The sequence below is a fragment of the Rhynchophorus ferrugineus genome, unplaced genomic scaffold (genome assembly GCF_030347505.1).
Source record: "Rhynchophorus ferrugineus isolate W39M unplaced genomic scaffold, kcgeb_rfMv2 rfM6, whole genome shotgun sequence".
Classification (NCBI taxonomy): Eukaryota; Metazoa; Arthropoda; class Insecta; order Coleoptera; family Curculionidae; genus Rhynchophorus; species Rhynchophorus ferrugineus.
The window spans coordinates 18,683,886-18,710,614 of record NW_027472585.1 but is presented as its reverse complement, the minus strand read 5'-3'; the positions used below and the strand labels follow the sequence as shown (position 1 = coordinate 18,710,614).

General features: G+C 31.1%; 1 protein-coding gene across 1 annotated transcript in view; it reads left to right on the top strand.

Moving 5' to 3' along the window:
- Window positions 1-26,729, top strand: part of LOC143197896 (uncharacterized) — a 133,120-nt gene that overhangs the window by 45,905 nt on the left and 60,486 nt on the right. The window contains exons 2-4 of the mRNA XM_076406692.1: window positions 19,004-19,217; window positions 25,456-25,616; window positions 25,705-25,922. Coding sequence (XP_076262807.1) covers window positions 19,004-19,217; window positions 25,456-25,616; window positions 25,705-25,922 — 593 coding nt within the window. The remainder of the gene's footprint in view (window positions 1-19,003; window positions 19,218-25,455; window positions 25,617-25,704; window positions 25,923-26,729) is intronic.

Below are 26,729 nucleotides of genomic sequence, written 5' to 3'. Positions count from 1 at the left end.
GTACTATATTTACATTGCTTTTCGCGGAACATCCCCATAGTGAATAGTAATTTATTATATACTGATAATTGTGATTTTAAGAACACCGAACATTTTCCTATATTTGAACTCCAGTTCTTTCCTTTTCTATTTAACGTGTTTCTTCCAGCGAAGTCTTGGATCAAAAGTTTTGTGAGGTAATTAGCGTTGTTGTTATATTGATTCATAGTATTATTGATTTTTGTTGTTTTTGCGGTTTCATTATAGGTAATTCATTTTGGATAATTTTTTTCCAGGGTATTAAGGCCCAAATATTTTTATTGTCTAGTACCTTGCTGTAATTTTTGAATTTCCTCATCGCTATTGTCCGATAGAAAGAATCGCAGTATCCTTGTGATACAACTGCTTTGGGCACTTTCATTGCAGAATATACTATATTTTGATTAACTCTAAATATTCTGATTGTGATTCCCGCTGTTGGAGACAATGGCGAAGAAGCCACATGAAAATTTCAACAAGCAAGAGACAATATAATTAATTGGTCCCAAACTTTGAAAATAAAAATTAACGAAAGTAAATCTGTGCACATACAGTTCACGTATAATCAGACTGCAAAAGCTCCAGTAACATTAAATAATACTATGATTCCATATAGCAATAATGCCAAGTATCTCGAAATGAATCTTGAAGCAAAACTTCGATGGAAGACGAACAACTGGTCTTAACATATAGGAAAATGTATTTGTTAATTGGAAGAAAATAACATTTATCTGTACATAATAAATTGCTATTATATAAGCAAGTATTGAAACTTATATAGATCCACGGAATTTAATTAAATTTCCAGAACAAGATCCTGAGAAGTATTGTAGGTGCACCGGGATACTATGGGACTGATAACTAACACCGAAACCTTCAGATAAACGCTGTCACTCTGGAAATTAAGACAACTGCAAGGAATCATGAGGACAGACTCCATTCTCATGTTAATATCGACATAATGCAACACTTGTATAACACCAGAACAAGACACAAACTCAAAATAACCAAACCATTTAATTATATTGTGTAGTGTAGTGTAGTGAGGTTCATTTACAAGATCAGCATTTAAATTAGCAGTGTTACTACATAAACATTATTATACATCAAGATTTAAGTTATTGTAAAGACAAATAGTAAGTTAGGTGGCAACGACCAGAATGTAACAAATAAATAAATATAAAACAACTCTGACCATTCTCGAAACACACTAACAGTTTAATATTTAGTATTTTTAAGTTATTTATTGTATATAGACCCCAATCATGAAACGCTTAACATTATTTTAATTACAAGCCCCTCAAACTCTTTTAGAAACGTATAACTATGTTGCTCCGTCATATCTCAATTGTCGGTTTTGGTTTTACTGATTTTTGTGTCAAATACTCGGAGACAGTAAATTACAATATTTAATGCACAAAGACCCACCTTAAACTTTTCAGACAGTTTAGAGACAGACAGACATCAATTGCACAAATAGCATAATGTGATTTATCATAATGCCTGTCTCAATATCATAAGCACATATTGATATACAATGAAACAAATTAGTGATTTCTATAAAAACAGATAATAATGGAGATATTATCAAACCTATAGGATTAAATATAACTGCAATGCTTTCGAAATCTGCATTAAAAAATTATTATAGAAATAGTTATCTCAGCTTTTACTTTTAATTGATAAACTTATGTTTACAATAATTTTACCTAACGCATTCGATCAAAACTTACTGTAGCGCACTCATATTATCTAAAAGCACTAATATGGTTTACCATAATGTACTATAATTGCATTCTACATCCCATGCCGTATCGCTATGAGTAACTGATAAGAATATGGCGGATATGATAGGGCGATCTGCTTATCTACAATATATGCCAAGGTGAAATTAAGTGTTTAGTAGTGCGTGTGTGTGTTAAGCATGGCGAATAGTGATATTTTATTATAGATAAGTGCAAGTATATTTATCGTATTAAAAATGGAAATATAGTCAATTCAAAATAGCACTGCCACGAGTGTCAATATATGTCTGTCTAAAGTTGTAATTTTGTTTTAGAGTCAGACAATATCATCTTTGTCATTTTATTCTATTTAAAAAGAGATAAAATGCTGTTAGGGAAGTTCGAACACGTAACGGAATGAGCCTGCAAAAGTTGTCCGTTTGCCAAACTTCTGAAAATTCTTCAAAATATTATAATTACGGATTATAAACCGGCAAAAGTTATTTTAACGCTTTGTTTTAATAAATTTGAAATCACCGCTGTTTTTATTTTGCGCCTTTTGCGCAGCTGCACTATATATTAGCACGGTCACTAAAATAACTCAAAAAATAAAAAACAATATAACCTTAAATTCGCCAAAAAGAAACCGTGTTTATGCGAAACAGGTGACGAATCAAGATCAATCTTGGTGTTTCAGAGATCAAATATACGAAATGTATAAAGCAGTAAGTGTTTTTTTCCTATTTAATACAATTATTTCAGAGAAAATTGTTAGTCTGGAAAGTATCTCCAAAGATCCAAAAGTTATACAGCTATTTGAGAGATGTAGAACATCCGTTAATACATTGTTGGATAACACAGGATTTAAGTGGTGTAAAAATAACCCACGAAGGGGTTTAATGGAACTTCCAGAGATTGCTTTTAAAAGAATATAATTTTTAAAAACATATAACAATATCAAGGAAGAATTGTATCAATTTATATATTTAAAAGAGCCATAAATATTTCAGAATGGTACATTGGATTGCTCATGGCAAGTCCAAGGGTGACCACCATGAAAAAATGAACCATAACTTGCCTTTGCAGTAGTTTGAAAATCAGCTTTTAAAGAACGTGGAGGAACCATCAGTTATTGTTTTGTACAATGCACCATATTCACCATATATATATATATATATATATATATATATATATATATATATATATATATATATATATATATATATATATATATATATATATATATATACATACAGTACGCGGGTGGAAGAGTGGTGGCTTAAAGTACAAATTAGGAAATCATGTAGTTTTGAGGAAATCATGTTAAAGAATGAACTATTTCAAATTATTACTCGGTAAATATAAATGAAATATTTAATTTCATTTTATGTAATTTATTTTTTAGAATTAACCCTGAGAAAAGATAGATAGTAGATCAGATTACTGAATGTTATGGCCACAGAGTATTATGTCTCCCTTCCTAGCACTGCATTTTTAATCCAATTGAGTTGATATTTCAAACAATTATTACAATAGATATTCAGGTCGATGAGGATATTCAAACCAGAACTGTCTGGATTTATGGAAAGAGGCATTGTCGAAAATAACACCTTCGGTTTGTATGAGCTCGATCAGACACATTGAAGAAGAAATTGACAAATGGTAGAATCTTGAGTGAGTTTTTAATAGATTGGAAATAAAAAGCTTGGTTATAACTTGACTAGTATTTCTGGAAGTGGCTGTGATTGAATAAAACTTTATCAGTGTTGGTTTATTATTCAATGCTGACGATTATCAAGACAGTGTGATGAAAGAGGAAACCACTAAAGGTCAATATCCATTTAATATACTAATCGTAGGGAATTGTATTATAGAGTGTAAAAGCTTTATGAGCATGTGTGTTATTGTTCAGAATATACATGAACGCTTGGTTAACATGCATGAGTACAGAAATAACACTAACTATTTTGCAGATATGGCAAATACATTAAGGAGAATGCAGTGATTAAATGTAGTTTTATCAAGAAAGATATATACAGATAGTAATAGGACGAACTAAAGAGAAATATAGTAATATCATAATGACTTTACAAGGATACATTCCATCGAAAGAAACAAAAACTAAGCGTAAAAGATTAATGAAATAAATGCTCTCTAATGAAAGTATAATACATTACTCAGATATACAATTGTTAATTAAGTGGATTAGTCCGTCGGGGGATACCACTACATACAAAAACGCGTCTAGAACCTTACCGATGTTAGTGTGGAAAAAGCTCAATGTATATATAATAAATCAACTCTAACTTATAAATTATTGTAGCTGTAAATTTAATTGTAGTTTTAAGTTCTTCAATAATAAATGAATTTGATGTACTATAATGTTAAAATAAATTATATTTAATAGAATATTTCTTCAATTATTTTACTTATATTAAAATTTTGTTATATGTCAAAACCTAAACGTACTAAAACTCAAAGTAGCTGCGGCAATATTGCGACGTTTCCCGTGTCACTGCTATTTTGAATTGACTATACAAATGTAATAATTTGAAATATTAGGTGAAAGATTAATAAGAGGTCTGTGATGTCAAATATTCGTTCATTATGACATTTTGCGTTTCGTTTGAACTTTCTGGCTTGTTTTGGTCTTAGTTTTATGGTGTCATTTTTTTTTGTAGAATCGAAATGTATATCGAATAATGTGAGAACACTGTGCAGTATTTATTTAAAATGGGTTGTTATAACCATTGCACGTGTTTATGAATTGTACACAAGTTTTGTTTTGTTTTACACAAGTATGTTTTCATAGAGTAATATATAGCGTATTAACTTACTACATATAGTTTCAGAATTGGTTTGAGTGGAATTACGAAGATATCAATTGGCACTGGTTGAGGATTTCATACGCATAACGTGATTAACCTATGACATCACATTCTATTGATCAATTAAATTTGAAATAAAACCCAAATGTAATTACTCAAAACAATTTATTAAAATAAAAGTATGAAATTGCTAAAATATAAGTATATATGTATTTATATAATGAAATATAAATATATAAGTAAAAAATAATTAAATGTGAATATGTGAAAAAGCTAAAGGTGAAAAAAGCTAATAAAAAGCTAAAAGAGAATATAATTGAGATCAGAACATATCTCTTGGCAAATCTTATCCAAATTGTCTATAGTGCTTTTTCCATTTTTCATATTTCTTTAGTGCTATCAATTTAAATAAAAAAGTCTATGTCTGTTAATATATTACTTACTTGTTCCATACAAAAATATATCGAGGGAAGTTATGTTATTGAAGTTAACAATGTTATTGTGAAAGTTGTTGTTATCAGATACTATATTGTCTATAAAATCATGGTCATCTTGTTGGTTTACAAATTGTATTATTTCATTTTATATTAATGTATAAAAAAATCTACCCTATCTCGGTTAAGGAGCTTTAAGCCAAAATATTTTTATAAGTACCTTAACCAATATACATTTGTTTCAAGTATATGATTGAAAATAACTAAGTTTTTAATTGATGGATCTTTTCAAAAAACTTTTCAAAGGACAAGAAAAACTTTTCTACTGAAACTTTTCATGTAGTATAATTACATTTACCTCCAATGTAATTTTAACATCTCCCCATTTGGACACATTTTAAGTTTAAAGTGTCAGTAATACTTTTTCTGTTCTATTCTGTAAAACTAATATATATATATATATATATATATATATATATATATATATATATGAACAAAAATGCTCTATATATGTATACGTACCAGGTAAATGAAATCCTAAGTCATACACACTAGTTAATCTGGCTAAATTGGGTTGTTTCTTCCCAAGAAAACGACGTCTGGTTTTTAATTTCCGCATATACGGCTATACAACACCTTTGAGTGTGAAGATACATTATAATCAAATAATAGTGATTATAATTAAGATACAAGAATACTGATCGTACGCTATGTCTGGTATACAAAAATTGACAATGTCGTTATAGCAATTAAGTAATCAAATGCCTTTGTAGGAGGAAGGTAATAATCGAAGAGGTAGTCTCAGAGCAAGCTTTAGTTGGACCACGCAAAACATTTCCTCGATTTCGCCTATTTAAGTAAATCTTCTATATATACTCTATGCATGTTGTACCCACCGAGTAGATAACAATACTGCCTATCAGCATATATTAAAACAGTATACAGTAATTAAAATGTAATGTCCAATTTAGCACATGCGCATTTTCATTTATTTGAACTAATAAGGTCTGAGAAAACAAACGCTCTTCTGTCAGACTCTCTGCAAGCGCATACAGTTTGTTCTGTAACCGATTAACCGGTAAATTCTGATTTAGAAAAATGTAGTTTATTTCCAAGTTGGTCACACCAGCCGGAAATGATCATCAATCATTTAACCTGATTAACCTTCTACTCATTTATTTCATCTTATTACTTACTGGATAAACCCATGAAACAATAAGGGTAATAATAAATAGAAAATGATAGAATAATACAAAGACACAAATTATCTAAGTTGGTTACGGTTCGAGAGTCGTTTTTCAATGATTTTAATGATCTAGATAGGATATTAACAACAACAGTTACAAAGCAGATCGGCTTTAAGTATCATCACAGCGGGAGAACCTTTCCCAAGGATATTTTGATTTCTAGGTATCAATATAAGATAATAAGGTTACATCATCTTCTAAAAATACTAGTCCCCTTCACTATCTTAGGTATTACGCCTATTTACCTATATTATTTGAATTTGAGATAAGGAGTTGTTTTTTTGGAACTAAATGCTATATTGTTTATTTTTGATAGTACTGAAACTACACCTGCAAGTATTTCCGAATAATTGTTGCTTTACACTCAGAGGAATCTCTAAGAATCTCGAAAATGAGATAAGAAAGCGGGGGATTTAATAAAGTTATAATAAGCAAAACAATGCCTTAAAAACCATTTCTTCTTGACGTTAGACTTTTATGTTAAATAATCTTGTAAAAAAATGAAATCATGAATATTCTTTACATATAAATTAATTAAAAACGTATTTTTAAAAAGACCGAGCTTTTGATAATAAAAATCAAATAATGTTATTAGTAGTTTGTTGAAAACATTGGTTAAAATTTTTGTGACATACTATCTGTCCTTAATGTTACAAAGTACTCGATTCATTTATCTAATTTATTAATGAGGGATATTAATGAGAAATGATAATTTATTTTTAAATAAAGCGAGTTTTTGATAATAAAAATCATATAATATTTTTAGTAGTTTGTTGAAAACGTTTCTAAAAAGTTTTTACATATTATTTGTCCTTAATGTTATCAAGTATTCGATTCATATATCTAATTTATTCATGAGCGGTTAAGGAATTTGAAGAGGGCCCATTTCTAGGATATGGGTACCCAATGGATGGGATGTACATTTGAGTACACAACCCTTCTTAGACAAAACAGAGACATATAGTAGCCGATCTCCCAGCTTCTCGATCACTAGAGGGCACACCAACCGTATTCGTTATTAACATTTTCTGGCAAGAACGATCTGAACAAGAAAGCCGAGATAATAACTTATGACACCGTTAAATAACATTTAGATAACATAACGTAATAACAGTAGCTGAATGATAAAGATATATGTAAATACAATTAATGTGTAACAATTAAATGTTATATGTATGTAACAATTCTTGCTTGCAAAATATATATATATTATATATATATATATATATATATATATATATATATATATATATATATATCACGATTTTAGCTTTTGCCTTTGGTTTGGTTTGGTATTTGTCTGCCTGAAGATGAAGGACCCTTTTGAGTCGTTATTCTTAATCGTGTGTATTATATTATTTCTATATATTACATTCTAATGATCCCATCCAATTAATTATCAACCCGAACAAACCAATAAACTAGCAGGAAAAAGTCTATTATAATATCATTTTATTATTACCTATAAAGCTATTTCTCTAGTCGTACTATGACAATTGGCTTAATGTTATCAGGATTGCTATGGCAGTCCACTGTCATGTCATTATAACGTAATATCAAAGCAAATTTGTACCCAATCTTATTTCTGATCTTTGTGATGACATTTTTCTTCAATAAAACAATATATTTTATAATCGTAATATTCTCTAACCCTCAACACCATTTTGTCTTCTCATTCGTAAAAGTTTTGGCAAAGTGAAAGTGAAATGAAAGGGGTAATTATATTACTGAAGGTATTCAGCGAGTCAAGGAACCTAAAACTGGAAATTCCTGAGAACAAATAACATAGATATAGCTCTGATATCGGAAACTCATTTTTCTAAACAAAATTACATTAAAATAGGGAGTTGTGATGCATACTGGACACTACACCCCAGGGAACGTGCTCGAGGCGGAACAGCTCTAATTATAAAATAAAATATATAGCAAGAAATTACTGTGTATAATCACTACTATAGTTAGCATTGAAAATAACGGCGCTGAAATATCATTCAGGACGCGAACCCACTTACTAGCTCACCAACAGGAATAAAGTGGCAGACCTACTGGATTTTTACCTTTTGAAAGGCATCTCATTGAACTAAAGGCACATCGAGAGCTTGTGCGAACTATTATCTGTATTGGATCTGGATAACACTCCAGTAAATAAAGAAGCCTAAACCGTTTAAACCTGAGACTCAAAAGTATAGACAATCTTTAGCTGCAAACCCGAAATATAATTGAACAAGTTTGGTCTGTTGCAAAAGAAGCTACCTCGGCATCAATGAAAATCAGAATATGAAGTAAAGTACCCTCTTGATATTAGGGAATTTATAAAACAAATATGAAACACTAGGAAAGTATAGCACAGAACCAGAAATACTGCAGGAAAAGAATATTTAATAGAATTCGTAATCAGACAGATAAATAGATTAAAGAATATAAATAAATTTGTTTCGAAAAATATGTAAGTATGTAACGCCGGGAAGCAGACAACGATCACTCGTTATGGAAAGCAACTCGGATATTTAAAAGACCAATATTTAGACTACCGCCTTAAAAATGATCTAAATGAATTTAGTATAAGAGAACATTTACATTTAGATAATTTGTTCCAACCGAATAATATAGAACCTACAATAAATACACCCTATTTATTACGACGATGTAGCTGATTTCTCCAATGTAACTTGCCACAGAAACAAACTCATTCGTAAAAGGCTCCTGGAATTGATGATATTTCACCTGGATTTTTGAAAGAGCTGCCACGAAATATAACCATCATGTTTTAATGTTACTCGAATAATTATGCTTAAAAAAACTGGACAAACTGCTCTAGCCTAGTCACTGCTACCTGAGATATTAAATTATTTTAAAATCTGCTCTTAAAGCTTATCGAAATTAAACTACTTATAGAAATGCCAGATTCCCAGTTTGTATTTCGATTTGGAGTTAATTAACATCTACATAATCTTGGCCAGTGGTTTTATTTATCATACCGTTAACATAATACTAAAATATTTATATACATATGATTAATACAATCATTTTAATTAAACAAAATCTGCAAACAAAATTTTTCGATTCATATTCTGAAGAGATACCAGCGCCGTCTATAAATAACTCTAATTTTAATAACTATATGACAAACAAAAGTTGATTTGTGTAATATTGTATAGATGGCGCGATCGTGTTATGCAAGGTTTTTATTGTTAAAATGTTAATAAAATAAATTTTAATCTGAATTTATTAAAGTCCTATACAAATAAATCGAATTTATAAATTATGTGAAAAATAAACCGTAATTTTAATTAGTATTATATGGACTGCGTGCATATCTCGCGGTATAAGATGGCGCCACTGGCTAGTATTCTGTAGTCTTATTGACAGATTTGGGTACAAGTAATGATATATTAGTTAAACTTAAATCTTTATTCACATTTACCTAAAATTTAACAAATACCAACGATATAAATTGTAGAAATAATAGTAAGCGCCCGAAAGTTAATTCTCTAGATATCATGGCGGCCAATGTATCAGCGTTGCCAACCGATAGCTATTCTGGGGACGCCGTAGTTCCATTACCAAGCCAAATTAGATCTGATTGCTCCAATGCAAGCAAGCATCTCCTGGAATTGATGATATTTCACCACGAAATGTAACCATCATGTTAACATAGAGACTCAATGCCTGTCTAAGACTGAAGCATTTTCCGCAATGTTTTAATGTTACTCGAGTAATTATGATTAAAAAACTTGACAAACTGCTCTAGACAAGTCACTGCTACCTGAGATATCAAAATTATTTGAACAACTGCTCTTAAAGCTTATAGAAATTAAAATACTAATAGAAATGCCGGATTTCCAGTTCGGATTTCAATTTGGAGTTAATTTACAAAATGAGCAAATTGCTATCGCGGAATTACTGTCGACTGTTGGTTTAATATATTTTCGAATTGATACATACTATATTTCCGATGATAGCTTAAGCTGAAATCATCATGTTAATCCAAAAGCAGATCAAATTATACTCAAGGTCAAGCAACTCTATTGATTAGTCGGAAAATATTTTCAACTTGACCTAAAATCAAAAATATTGGTTTATCAGTTAATCATAAAACCAATTTGGACCTATGGGGTGCAAATATGGGGTTGTCCTAAAATATCAAACTAACTAACTAGCAATCCATCGCATCCAAAACAAAGTTCTACGATTAATTACCAATGATTATTGCTACCAAAACCAACGAAGAGCTGCATGATAACCACGAAATCAAACGAATATATGAAGTGACCAAAAAATTTCTGGTTAAAACGTGAAATAAGCTTGTTAAATCACAGAAACGCGGAAGCAACACAGCTACTGGACAACACGCTACTGCAAATCAGTACATTGTTACCTTTAACTTTAGATTAAGTAGTTTAGTTATATTTCAGTTAGGAAAATACATAATGATGTATTAATTCCGCACTCCTTGCTTGTTTGTTAATTCAAGTACAATAGAACAGTAGTAATAAATTAATATGTAAATTAAAATTGTACTATGTTAAGCAGATCTAATTATTTTTAAAAAAATGACGTAAATATCAAATTTATCAAGGTAGCAATGACTTTAATCAGACTTTCTAATACAAAAAATAATTTTTTCTTTTACTTAATAAAATAATGTTTTTGTCCACTGTTAATATAATCTAAATAGCTTCAATCTAACTATTCTCTGTTGGTTCCACCCTGTAAATCTACAAATTCCGTTCTTCTACCCACGTCACCTTGTTGACAATACGGAAACAATACTACAAAAAATCCATTTATCATCCTTTAAAAGAATTGACCTTTTATTGGCATCGATCCATGTCGTTCGCTTTTTGAAATTGGCGTATTGTCACGCCTCGAAAAAAATCGAAATCCGAGAAACGGTACCCGAGACACGGTACCCGCTTAGGGTACTCGTATCCTATTCGATAAACAGAAATGACTTTTCCTCGAACAGTATCTGCGATAATTCATTACGCAGAATTTTTAAATATTCAATTGTTTCTAATTTTTTCCTCGTCCAATTGAGGAAGTCTACTTTTGATATTAAGATATTTATTGATGACTAATACAAGCACTTACACTTAATCAAAACCTCGGTTCTTTAGTGTTTTTTTTCTTTATAAAACAATTATTCCAAACATAAACACAGTTAATTAACAAAGTCAGATTCTCGTTTTTTTAAATTTGTATTGATGTCAGCTCCATCTCTAGGTTACTTCAGTAGCTTGAGAGATAACGGTTGATTCAAATTATAACTGATAGGTGACGTTAGCGCTAAAATATTTATTGTTTATTATGAAAATATGTTTAAAAAGATGTTTATTATACTAAATGATATTTTTTCACAGTTTTTCTTCTCTAGAAGTTGCGAGTTCGAATACCGCGAAGATATGGACGTATTTTAAGTTGGTGATTATTTATAATTGTTGATATTAATTGATATAGATAAACTAAGACTGGGTAAGACCGGATATCTTATGCGACAGTCTCTAAGTTAGCCACTTGCCAGAGAGCAGTCTTCTCAAAATGATACTTGGCAAATACTATCAAATATTGATTTTGCGACGTTGCCAGTTCTTGTAAATTATATGTATTTCAAAAATGTAATGTGTATAGTTTATAATTTATTGAATTCAAAATCTATGTCGAAAATATCGAAAATCGATATGTCTATAATATACGAATATTCTATTCTAAAATCTCTATAAATTTTTAATTAAAAATAATTTTCATAAACACAGAAATAAAAAAAAATTATATATGCTATAACCATTATAATTTATTTAGTTGCTATTGTATTATAAGGTAAATTGAATATGTTTATTATTTTAAACGGTTCATCTTTTTAATTCTTTATCTACAAAGGTGCCCGGAACTCTGTTGTTCTTGCTATACTACTTCTCAACGTTTCAAAAACTTTAATTGAGTCGAATTTCAGCCTTTCTTGTTCAATTTTCTCGCTTACTAGCTAAATTTTATCTAAATTTGCTATAGAATTGAATTATATTTTCAAAATTAAAATAAATAATAGTAAATATAGTCACCTGAACTAAATCACTATAAAAGCCTGTTCAGTGGTTCAATAATATTCATAATTCATGACTTATTTTAGAGCCCACCAACTTAGAGATGCATTCCCGGCACCCGACATTACCCAGCACCAGGCCTGACATGGATATCTTAAAAATTAATCAAATTAATCAACGAATTCGGTTAATATATTCATATATGGAAAATAGCAATAAAACAGTGATTCTAGAGAGTTCACCAGATTCTGAGCCAGTGGTAGCATATATCTGATTGAATTCTATCTCTCTATCCCTTGTAAAACTGTCGAAGTTAAGCCAGAACTGACAACATGTCAATAAATATAGGTCAACACCACTCACATTCCATGTTGAGCTGCGGGTTCAGTTTAGATAAAACTGCTGCTGATAAGAATAATACTGTACAATATATATATATATATATATATATATATATATATATATATATATATATATATAAATGAATTTGCGATATATTTTTTGTAGAATCGGAATACCATTATTACAAATATCTTAGAAACAATCGATCATATAGATTATTTTCAAGTATGAATGGTTGTATAATATAGACACATCTACTGGAGTATGTATGAAGAGTTGCATAATATATTACATTAAATTGTGCAAAATAATCAGTTATTTAGTTTATGATACAACAATTAATATTTAATCAGAATTAATAACACTACTTGTCTGTTTTAATAACTATATGATAGACGGAAGATCGTTCAAGCAATATCGTAGAGAGGGCGCTGTCAAGCGTTGTCACTCACTGATTTTTTCATTTACATTTTTTCGTTTTTTAATTACTTTAAGTCAAAGTCACTTTAATATAATAAGTAGGTGATATAATTTGGATGATTGCGCCACCAATACTTTAATTATTAAACAGTTTTATCTTGGCCAGTGGTTTTATTTATCATACCGTTAACATAATACCAAAATATATACAAATGATTAATACAAGCATTTTAATTAAACAAAATCTACAAAGTTTTTCGATTAATAGTCTGAAGTAATGCCAACGCCATCTATAAATAACTCTAATTTTAAGAACTAAATGACAAACAAAAGTTGATTTAAATAATATTTTATAGATGGCGCGATCATGTTATGCTGAGTTTTTATCGCTAAATTTTAATTAAATTATATCTTTCTTTTTAATATTCATCGGAAACTTATATTTAAAACAAAAAAATATTTATATATAAAATAAATTTTAATCCGAATTTATTAAAGTGCTATACAAAATAAATCTTAATTTTAATTATATGGACTGCGTGTATATCCCGCGGTATAAGATGGCGCCACTGGCTAGTATTCTGTAGCCTTCATGACAGATTTGGGTACAAGGAATGATAACTTAAATTTGGTTAAACTTATTTTTTTTTTCACATTTACCTAAAATATAACAAACGCCAGCTATATAAATAAAATAGAAATAATAGTATGCGCACGGAAGTTAATTATCTAGATTTGTCAATGTACCAGCGTTGCCAACTGATAGCTATTCTGCTGAATGTGCAGTTGCCTAACGATCGCGGTGGACGCCATATTTCCATTTCCAAGCTAATTTGATTTTTTTTTTGAATTTTGAACTATTTCTTCTATATTCGTTCTAAAGTGTAACGTTCGAAATTATTAGGTTCTTATTCACAAAGCACAGTGTTATAAAAAAAGTCTATACGTTCTGTTTCATTTCATTCGGATAGAATTAGAAACGAGGTTTAGAAATGCTTTAGCTTTTGGGAGGAATTCTGACTGAAACTATTTTCATTTAATAGTATGATTTATCTACACAACACTTTATGAAGACCTGTTTAGTTCTTCGGCCAATATTTATATTTCTATAAGAACAGAAAATGATAAGGTTTCAAAATAAAATTCATTTTCTGATCAGACATGATTAAAATTAATATGTAAATGTTATCCCTTTAAAAAATCGAATCAATTAGAGTTTAATGTGTTTATGTATTACCGATATTTGATCCACCGATAATCAGTTATTCACAGCCAGAGATCGCAATAGTATAACTTCTTCAAACAAGAGTGCAAAATCAGACCGAGAAAATGATCCCAGTCAGACCAGTAACTATGCTGTGTAAGACCGGATATCTTCTGAGATGATCTCCAAAGATGGTCACTTGCCAGTCGGTAGGCTTAATGCCGATGACCGTGGTTTGGAGCCCACATTAAACAGTAGATCCAGTTCAGATAAACCGTAGTGAGTAAAAAAGGAGACTCTGAAATATATTTTTTAAAAATTCAAGGGTTTCAATTTTAATCGAAGATGTATAGCTTTAAAGCTTCAGCTACAATTTATGTCAGGCGTTAAAGTTAGGATAGCGAACATGGATCTGTCATAACAATTATCAGAATCAGAGTACCTGTGTACTCATCCCAGTCAGGCTGACTGTACTATTTCTGTTTATAGGCAACTCTACGACGTTAAAATACAACCATATATACATGGCACGGTCACCATATGAGCGCTGCCATCTATTAACTCAATTCTAATTTATGGTTACAACACTTGCTATTAGTTTACTCATATTCTCTATATATGTTTTTTGTACAACTACGAGCACATTCATTCCATTTTATATAAATTGTTTTTTATAGCTTGGTGGCAGTACGATCACCTTGTGTATTTTGTACATAGGTTATCGCAGTTATATGTCGGTTTTGACACTTTAGATATAGAGATTTTAACATGAAAGACCAGGGATGCATAAACTGGAGAAGGATGAAGAATTAACAAAAGCAATTGAACAAAGACCCATATCGAACAGAAAAGAGCAATTGATCAAGTATTCATGTTTTTGCGTTGTCCATTTTTATATATTTAAAAACCAACGCTGAAAGACAATCGAAGCGTTGCCGCATCGTCAAAAAAAGAAGTTGTTCAATTTTATTGGTACTGATTGTACATGCTACAAGCGAAAACCAGCGATATACTCGGAATTTACTGAGAATTCATGAAATAAACACATTATTGATCAAAGTCATATTTGTTTATTGTTTCGCCAAGTAATTACCGATAACATAAATAGAATTAATTAACCAATAATGTTTTATAGATGCATGATTTTTACACCATTTATAAATAAATTTAATTCAAAATCACAAATGCCAACCAAATAATTTTTTTTTCTATTCTATTTTTAAATATACATGTCCTATACTTAAACCGGTTGCAGTTTATTTTAGAACCAATGTGCTTTAGTTCTAGCTTTCTATGAATTCATTTACAGTTTTTCGAAACCACACTTGTTTGGGATTACTCATACAACAAACAGTACCACCGCAACCCGAATGATTTTTTATTAATTTTTGGAACCTTTCATTCCACTGAATTTTTATTAAATCACTTTCGATGATAATAATTGATGGTGACAGATGAAACTTTACTAATAATGTTTAATAGATGATGCCATTATTTGTTAATGGCGCCATTTTTTATTGCCAAATATTTCTTGGAAAAATTCTGATGCACAACTACAATATAAACGTTTAAACTTCATGAATTTTAGAAAGCCAGATTAGTTAACGAGGAAATATAACGTTTATAAATTCTATCCAAAATAGCAGTGAACTCTCAATCTGTCATCTCAATTTATGACGTCAAAACTGACAGTTAATATTTTATTAATTTTAGTTTATTTTAGCTTCGATATATAACAATATTCTAACATAAATAAAATTTTGATTAAATTAGATTTAATCACTGCATTCTCCCTAATGTATTTAAGAGCAAAATAGTTAATATTAATTTTTCCTTATACATTTTAACCAAATTCTCGTATATATTATGATACACACGTATTTATTCACATAAATCTTTCATAATCTACAATACGATTTTCTACAGTTATCCTATTAATTACATACTCACCTTTATGGTTCCACTCTCATCATCCTGTCTTGGTCTATCTGCATTAAATCATAATCCCTTAACCAAAAAGTTCCTTTCACTCAATTGGAACATTCGGGACTTCGGGACCAGTATTCAAGTCAAAAAATAAGCTGAATATATATATATATATATATATATATATATATATATATATATATATATATATATAAATGAATTTCCGATATATTTTTTATTTTTTATAGAATCGGAATACCATAATTATAAATATCTTGGAAACAATCGATCATATGGATTATTTTGAAGTATGAATGGTTGTATAATATAGACACATCTACTTGGAGTATGTATGAAGAGTTGCATAATATATTACATTAAATTGTACAAAATAATCAGTTATTTAGTTTATGATACAACAATTAATATTTAATCAGAATTAATAACACTACTTGTCTGTTTTAATAACTATATGATAGACGAAAGATCGTTTAAGCAATATCGTAGAGAGGGTGCTGTCAAGCGTAGTCACTCACTGATTTTTTCATTTACATTTTTTCGTTTTTTAATCACTTTATGTCAAAGTCACTTTAATATAATAAGTAGGTGATATAATTTGGATGATTGCGCCACCAATACTTTAATTATTAAACAGTTTTATCTTGGCCAGTGATTTTATTTATCATCCCGTTAACATAATACCAAAAGATATACAAATGATTAATACAAGAATTTCACGTCCTGTGGCGAAATCCTGTATTACTTTGTAAATCAATTTGATTTAGAAGTAACTTTGCGGCTCTTCGTTTTTTATATAGTAATAAGCATTGCTAATTAATCAAGCACTGGAATACTAGTTGTTTAGTGCAATCCCATAACTAATACCAATCCCTGTCTTAGGATAGATCCCTGTGTATCCCAATCTTAGGTCAAGTATATTCCAACTAACCAGTACCGTTCTTTGACCTTAAGTTTTGTCTACTCTAACGTGATATTTCCAAATTAACTTACCATCAAGATGGATGCCGATTTATTTCACTGATTCTGCTTCGTAATCCGTAGTGTGTAAGTGTAAGTGTAATTCACCACAAATGACGCTATACGTTGGTTGCTGGCGCCACCAGTTATATTAATGTTATCTTATTATGTAAATAGCTTTTACAAACAAAACATTGTTGCTATATAAGTCTATAATATCTTTTGTAATACGGCTTATTAGAAATCAAATAAATACCAATTGTATGCATAATAACCTGCCTATCTGATAAAAATATACCCATAAAACAATGTATACATGTTTTTAGTCGCATATTTAATCACCAATATTTTTTTAAAATAAAAAGTGTATAACAAGACATAATAGTTATCATTAGTCAATCCTCATAAATATTCAATAGTAATCTAGAAAAAAACATGACTGTGTATAAGAGATCATTTGAAAGTCCCCGACCTGACACATAGATGGCGCTACCAGAATTAAATCCATATGTTTTATAGTCACTCCTAATCCTCAAAAGATGCGTGTATAAATTTGACTGCTTTTGGATCATTAGTCTGTGAAGCAATTTGTTGTGAAGCATTTTGAGTGACGCAACTTTTGTTATTGTGAAAAAAAATGGATAAAAATGAATTTCGCGTTTTGATAAAATATTGCCCTTTGAAGGGAAAAAATACAGTTCAAGCCAGAATTTGGCTTGATGCCGAGTTTCCGGAGATTGCCTCAGGAAAATCAACCATCAAGGATTGGAATGATAAGTTTAAACGTGGTGAAATGAGCACCGAAGGCGGTGAACGTAGTGAACACCCAAAACAGGTTGTTACCGACGAAAATATTTTAAAAATTCACAAAATGACTTTGAATGGCCGTAAATTGAAATTGAATGAAATAGCAGACACTCTAAAGATATCAACTAAACGTGTACATCATATTATTTATGAGTATTTGGATATGAGAAAGCTCTGTGCAAAGTGGGTGCCGCGCGAGCTGACTTTTGGCCAAAAACAACGACGAGTTAATGATTCGGAGCAGTGTTTAAAGATGATCAAGCGTAATAAGCCTGAGTTTTTGCGTCGATTTGTCACAATGGATGAAACATGGCTCCATCATTTCACTCCGAAGTCCAATCGACAGTCATCCGAGTGGACTGCACAAGATAAACCCGCTCTAAAGCCTGTATTTTGAGATGCGCATGGAATAATTTTCATTGACTACCTTTAGAAAGGAAGGACCATCAATAGCGACTATTACATAGCGTTTTTGTACCATTTGTAGGACGAAATCGCCGAAAAACTAGCACAAGAAAGAGCTGCTTCACCAATACACTATGACACAAGTCAGTGAAAACGATGGCAAAAATCCATCCATCGACCGTATTCTCCAGATCTGACCCCCAGCGTCTATTTCCTGTTCTCAGATCTCAAAAGAATGCTCGCTGGGAATAAATTTTCGTCAAATGAAGAGGTGATCGCCGAAACTGAGACCTATTTTGAAGCAAAGGAGAAATCTTACTACAAAAATGATATCGAAAAGTTGGAGGGTCGCTATAATCAGCGTATCACCCTTGAAGGGAATTATGTTGACTAGAAAAACTAATTTTACCAAAAAAATGTGTTTTAGTATGATAGGCCGGGGACTTCTCAATTGACCTGTTATTTAATCATTAATATTTTTTTATAAATAATAAATGTATACCAAAACAAAACAAAACATAATAGTTGTCATTAGTCAATCCTCTTAAATATTCAATAATAATCTAGAAAAAACATTACTGTGTATATACAGTTGCCCAAATTCTAAGACAATTATTTTTCTGTTATAGAACGCCGGCACGAAGCCGAATGTACATTTTGCCGACCAAATCGATGGATTCAACAGCAGCACGTTGAAATCCGGACCTATCGTACTACAAGACAAACGGACTATCTTCATTTCTGACCTCCAGTACAAGGGCAAGGAGCAAACGCTGTCATATTGGGCGGGAACGTCGAACCCAAACGGCAAAAAAACTTTAATAAGCAAACAACCGTTCGAAGGTATGACAAATGATTTTTAAGACAATGTTCGTCGGTGTTTCGGTAGACATAGATAGAAAAAGATTCAGACCGTTCTTTGTGGTTTCTGGGCTCCTTTTATTTATATAACATACAGTTTGTACTGTATTAAACAATTAAGAAGTAGATCAAATTAGAGGCAATTCAGTCACGCTTTCAGCTGCTAGTAATCCGTTGATGATTTTAGAGTTGCCTAACGGTATCGTCACATTTTAAAGTATCTTATTAACAATATATTAATACTTCACTATTAGTGACTTATTATTTTTTTCAAATTATAGTTTTACTTTAAGTTGTGATTTTTATTATAAACTGTATTTTTAATTTAAGATAACTTTTGCTTTATAGGCAAGCGATTATTATTAAAGGAAATTCATTTCTTGTAATTTTATCAATATTAAAAGAATAAATTAAACTAAACTGCACTTGACATGAACTGATTTAAAATTAATCCTTAATTGCTTAAGTACTTTTAATCTTTCGATGCTATAATTAAGCAATGGAATTATTTATTTATTTTTTTTGGAAATACACATTGTTTTTCTTAATCAACTAACCACTTGGTTTTTTAAAAACTTGGCAAGAGAAAAATTTTGGAGATCCTCGGTAAAGAGATTAAAAAAAAAGAAATGACAACCTAAATCAAATCACTCACACAAACACTAAAACTTTCATCACAAAAATCTAGAATTTGGTGGATGTCACCGATTTGGCACTATGCTCTTTAAGAACATGTGAGAAGTTGCCAGTCCAAATGTAATGATTTCTCAGCTTCCAAGATAAAAACAGTCTTGGCAGACTGTAAACGTTTAAAGATGCGAGATTGCAGAAGTTATTGGAGCAAGAGCCTAAACATACTCAAAAATAAGTGGCAGAAAAGTTGAATGTGCGCCGAGTCGCAATTTGTGAACGATTACAAGCGATGGAAAGGATCCAAAAGGTGGGAAGATACGATACATGAATCCGATACATGAATACGATTCATGAATATACATGAATTGAATGACAGGCCATCAAAAAATCGAAAAATCGTGACTCTGATGCTACTTCAAAGGTATGAAAGAAAATCATTTCTCCATCGAATAGTATCGCGATAATAAATTGATTTATTTAAAAAATCTCGAGCAAAAAAAAAACCATGGGTTTGAGGTATTGTTACTGCTATAATATCAGCTTATTTATGGTCTTGTAAGTTTTATATCATATACAGGAACTAAGAATGCAAATATGACTGCTCTTCAATAGAAAACGTACTTGTATTAAGATATATCTGGCTAATCATTATACCAGGTATGTTGGTAATTTTTCCCAGTTTTTTCGCGAAAAAATATATTATATTATATATGAATCTAGACATTTTACCCATATCTGAGGCGGTTTATGGATGCGACTTCAAAAGAACAATTTCTGCTGTAAGGTAATTCATTCTATCGTGCTATTTTTTCCTCGAAAATGAAAATCCCCATCACTACGAAAAGGTGGTAGGGACAGGTCTAAAGAGTATTTTTTATCAACAACACTCCTTTTACTAGTTTTGCTTTATGAGACTGGTCGATGTCATGCTACAATCATGTCTTTGAACGTATTGTGAATCTTTTATGTTGATTGAGGAAGCATAGTTGAAATTCATCCCTTGTTGTTGGGGTGACCTTTATTATTTTTCCAGATTTAAACAGCTCATAATATCACTACGATTGACACCGACCTGATTCCAACAAACATATGATCTGACCATGGCAATTTGACCTTGCACTCCATAGGCCGACTACATAAATAGGCTGACACTATAGTAGTATAAATGATTTATATATAAATTTGGTCCGTCTTTGTGCCTTTTTGTTGTTAATATTTCTTTCTTTTCTTCTTTTTTATATATTAATGCACGGGGGGTGGACCAAATAAGGTGAACACAACTGAAGATGACATAGTATTTATTTCCCAACTCAAGTCAACTTCAGGTAATACATCCCCCATTAGGAAGTAATGCAAATTATCTAAAGGGCCCTTATGTTAATCCTTTTCACATTTTCCTAAAAATCCAACTATCTCCATCAAGAAACCTTAAGACACTATGTTTATTAGAACACTTACTCAAAATAATTTTTTTAAAAGAAATGATCCCCACCCCAAAGCAGTTACATTTTTAATTGATGGCAATGTGTTCATTTTTTTTTTCAAGACTGAACCCTTTTTGCTATGTGTCCATCTTGCAATATGGCAGTGTTTGGCGGCAATATGCATGGGGAAATCTTCATTATTGAGGATGCTGATATATTCAATCGCTGTAATTGTGTCAATAATTTGAATGACAGGACCAGCTAAATACCACGATATTGGCACCCAAACCATAACGAAACCTCCCCCAGATTGGATTGGAACAGAAGCTGGTAGTATTTGGTGTTCTCCATATATAAATTCGGTTAATTGGAGCACATCACATTTTTCCAATCATCAAGTGTCTTTCTTTTATGATCGTTGCACTACTTCTTTCGCAGCTTAGCGTTAGTTTCCGTTATAAACACTTTGGCAATCGCAGTCCTTTCATGAATGTTAACGTTGTGGAGCTCTCATCATATTTTCTGTGTTGGAACAGTGAGTGTTGAGTTCTGCTATCACATTTACTGCTGTAGTTTCATATTGTCCGGCCACAATTTTTATTAATGTTCCTTGATCTGTCAGTTACCTTGAGGTTTTGTCCACGATTCTTCTTCGTCAATAATGTTTTTTAATGTTATGTGTATGCTGGCGCTCGTAAAACGTTAAGCAATTATTAGATTACACATTTCACCGGTCACTTGATAGAGCCAAGAGCCAAAGATCTGATTTCAAAACGAAGCAAGCAAAATACAAATTACGAGCATCCCAGCGGCTCTATTCACTCGGACTTTGAAATGACCTCGAAAACCAACACAATATTTTGAAATTCAGTATGCATGTAAATTTTGTATAATATTTCTTCTATCTTCTCTCTTTTTCATATTTGTTTAGTGTCATCAATTTAACAGGATCTAGAGTTCTGTCTTTTTGTTTTCTTATACTGAAAGCAAACATTGAGTCTTTCTTTGTTAAAATTCTGTCTACCTGTCATATCCAAAATATATGGCGCACCTTATTATTTTTAATATTCTCATTGGAAGATCATCATGTGGTGTACAATTAAAAGGTTTCAAATTTACATTTTTAAACATATTTAACAAAAAATATGGTATATACATAATCGACGTAGCAATATTACGGGATAAAATAAATGAGATAGCTCAAAAACCTACTGGCAGTATAATAAAACAATTTTTTGAGGCATGACATATTGCCTTGCCTCGTTTGTTCGTATAGGAACATCTCGAATTGAAGGTATATGGAATGAAGTTGGAATTTCTCAACTCCTGGTAATGTATCCACCATTAATATTGAATGTACGAAGATGAGCACTTTAAATGATTTCTCAAACATACTAGCCATCATTCGGCTATATTCTTATATTCGGTATATTCTTGAATCCAGGAGCTCCAATAAATCTAAAGGAAAAAATTTTAACTGTCTTGATTTTTATATATAATCTTAAGCCTATATATTTCTTCGGATAAGTACAATATATTTTTTAATCCAATGGGGGGGTTTAAGGTAGTTATTAAATCCTTAACTGAAGTTACTTTAACAAATGTGTTCTTACTTGGGCAACAAGCACTATTTAAACCCTGAACTTCGATTAATCGTCCCTTAAAAGGTTTGCATTCAGTAGCTATTATTTCAGTAGTTGTTGAACTATCAAAGAATTGATCCAAGTATAAAGTATAACGTTGTTTGTATAGCTTCTTTTGGAAGGGGATTAATTTCTAAAATTAAAAAATAATTATTTGATATTTTATATGATGATTAATATGAACAAACTTACCCCAACTTACATCAAAACATGGTGTAACGATCATAAATGTCTTTGATACTTAATCTAGTCAGTTTGGAATGTCTAATATCGATTTCTTCGAAGTAAATCGATTCTGCATTTCTTTACTATACAACATTTAGCGATTAAGGCAAGTAGTAAGTTAAAAGTAGCAACATATAGAGTCTGTCATTATGTCTGCATTAACTAAACGTATGAATCCATATCATCAAATTACTAGTATTTTTGGAGTATTCCGAATAAGTATTGTCAGTGCTTATGCAGATGATATGAAGAACAGTCTAGGTGATTGAAGGTGCTGAAGACAGATGTCGCTACTGTTGATTTTATAAACTTTATTATATTGAATGCTTCGTGAAAAATCGTGATTCCCAAACGTAGAAAATGCCTTGCGCATTTATTTGTCTCTCACGATCACCAACTGCAGTGGCGAACGTGCTTTTTCCATTAAGGGTAGGCGCCAAATGGGACGCAGCTTGGTGAGGTGACGCAGTGGGGGTCATGGTGAGTGTACGCGGGATAAAACTGTCAAAACGCTGAAACTTCGTAGGCTTCGTACAATGAGAATTGGTATTACACTAATAACGACTGAAATGGTATTTAATTCTGAATCCGATTTGGAAAACGAATTTGGATCTGTAATGGTAATGTTCATCTCCTAGATGGCTAGTAAAAGGTAACTGAGAAGTTGTATGTAAAAACAAGAAAAACTCGGGGAGAATTTACTTTAATTAAAGAACTTAGTGAAGAGATTTAAATAAAGATTTTAATTCTCATGTAGTCTCCATGATTTGAATCGTGCAAATTTTGTCGAATCCGCACAGCTTCGATTAATTCTTCTTCCATTTTTAAACACTCACACTGCTTTTCGCAGGATCATCTTAGCTAAAACTGCGTCACGGCACGCTGCGAAGCAACCGACAAAATCTCGCCGAGACTCACGCTGGGTCTGGGGCTTTTGCACCTGGCCTAAAACGTATTAAAAATGAGTTAAGGAACACGATGGGCCAAGACGTTTTAATTATCTCACTTTGATAAATATAGAACATAATTTGCTTAAAGAAGTCGTTATTGATGGTGTTATTTCTAGATTTGCCTATATTAAGTTCAGAAATTGTATTTGTAGCAGTTTTGTTTTATTTAATACCCGAAACTAGAGAAGCTAAAGCAAATCAAGGACCTCCTGACAGAATTTGTTATATATATATATATATGTATATATATATATATATATATATATATATATATATATATATGTATATATATATATATATATATATATGTATATACATATATATATATATATATATATATATATATGTATATATATATATATATATATATATATATATATATATATTACTACATAGTATAAAACAAAGTCGCCTTTTCTGTCCCTATATCCCTACGTGCGCTTAAATCTTTAAAACTACGCAACGGATTTTGATGCGGTTTTTTTCAATAGATAGAGTGATTCAAGAGGAAGGTTTATATGTATAATACATGCATAATATACTAAGGCAACATTGCTAATTTTAGAGGTTTCTAACGTGATGTCGTAAATTAACCTATTTTTTAGGCTTATTTAGCAATTAGCAAAAATGCTGCCAAACCCTACGAGTTAGATCAAATTAATATACTACAGTATTGTACACCATAAAAAGGTCTACAAAAAAGTCCGCGATGGTATATGTTTATCTTTTAGGGATAACCCACATTAACCATTTTTATTGTTTACTTTTTACGTGAGAAAATGGCTTATTTACGAAGCTATTTTAAGCAATACGGCATTAATCCTTATCGAATTAAGTACCTTAAATACAGTGTGCAATTAATATAGATCAATATGGTTCCTTACAGCGTGTAAATTAAACAAATATTTTCGGAGATATGACAAATTTAAAATTTGCGTTTAAAAATGTGTAATGTAATAAAAATTGTATGAATTTAGATATTCCAAAGATAGCAGGAAATCTTCATAGTAAGTATAGGGGAAGAGGAATTGTTTTACTCCAAATTTAATGCGTGCAGGCCAAGGGCAGTAATGAATGAACCAAAAATACTGGATCGATTTTAATCATGTTAAGCCGGGGCGGGTCGCTAGTATATATATATATATATATATATATATACTAGCGTATATTATATATATATTGTATATTATATATATATATATATATATATATATATATATATATATATTGATAATATTCGGTAAATATTTATAAATCTCTACTGGTTTATGATATATTCGTTAATATTTATTTAATTTATAAATAATTGATTTCTATTTTAATTCTGTGTTTTTTGTTCCGACAGGAAATCACTCTAACGTAGACCTCTCCATGTCATCACTGACGATAACATTAGATAACGTCACGTTTATCGGCGTCGGAGAGGAGGATCATCTCTTGGCTTACGTCATGCTCGTGAACGCCACGGGCGTGAACATTAGCCTGATTAGAGAGGACCGGAAATCGGTTAGTATAAGTGATTTTTACTGTTTGTTCCTTTGATTCATTCATATTGTCGCCCCTCGCCTCTCACTTGCGGCTTCCCCTTCTCCAGGTCTCCGATATACCGGTTTACACCGTGCCGAAATGTTGCCCTCAGAAACAGCTGATCTACCCGGAAACCGGATGCGGCGAGGTTCCCCAATCGGTGGACTGGAACGTGACCATATTCGAGAGCAACGTCACCGGCCTGGATCCCGATATCATCCTGGATGGCTCTCAGTACGAGCTCAATCTATACCACTACAAACCCAAGTGCGATGATGGACAACTGTAAGATATAATTAGGTTTCGATATTAAAGGATGTCAGTAGGATTTTAATTAAAAACTTCTTGTTTCGTACGTGTAGGATTATTTTTAAAATCAGAGCGTAAAATAAAGATTATATCTAATAAAATAATATTAATTAATTTTAATTAATTTAACATCTTAAATAGAAAAAACAGAGATCAAAATAAATGATATATCAAGTACTTACTCAATATATGGAAAAATGAATAAAGCAAATAACTGTGCGAAATCTTGATGTCGAAGTGGTTCTGAAAACATAATGAAAACGTACCTGAGCAACTAATTTTCAATAAGAACGGTGAAATTAAAAATGTACTTGAAATATACTTTTAATATCAGGTACTTGTATATTGTTAATAATAGTATCGACAAGTACTGGTATTGGATGGTATTGATAATCCCAATAAAAGTCACTGGCAATGATGGAATAATCAGTATGGTGAATAATAAAATTAGTCCATAGTATGACAATATAGTATGTCAATGAATGTCGGACAATCATTATCAAATAGACAATTACGGTAAGTGATAGCAATGATAAACTATGCTAAGGTCAAAGTTAATGTGTAAATATGTAAAACAAATGAGCAGCACTGTTGCTAGTGACCTCACTTCTTCAGGTCCAGCTATGATAAACTTACACCGCATACAAGAGAGAAAGCTAAAAGCCACATGCTAGATGTGCTGCTACCAAGAGCTAACAGAAACAAGTTTCGGTGGCGTTTATGTATACTTTAAGTTACCCATAGATCATAACTAAACATCAGTAACTCTGGTCACTTTGCCGT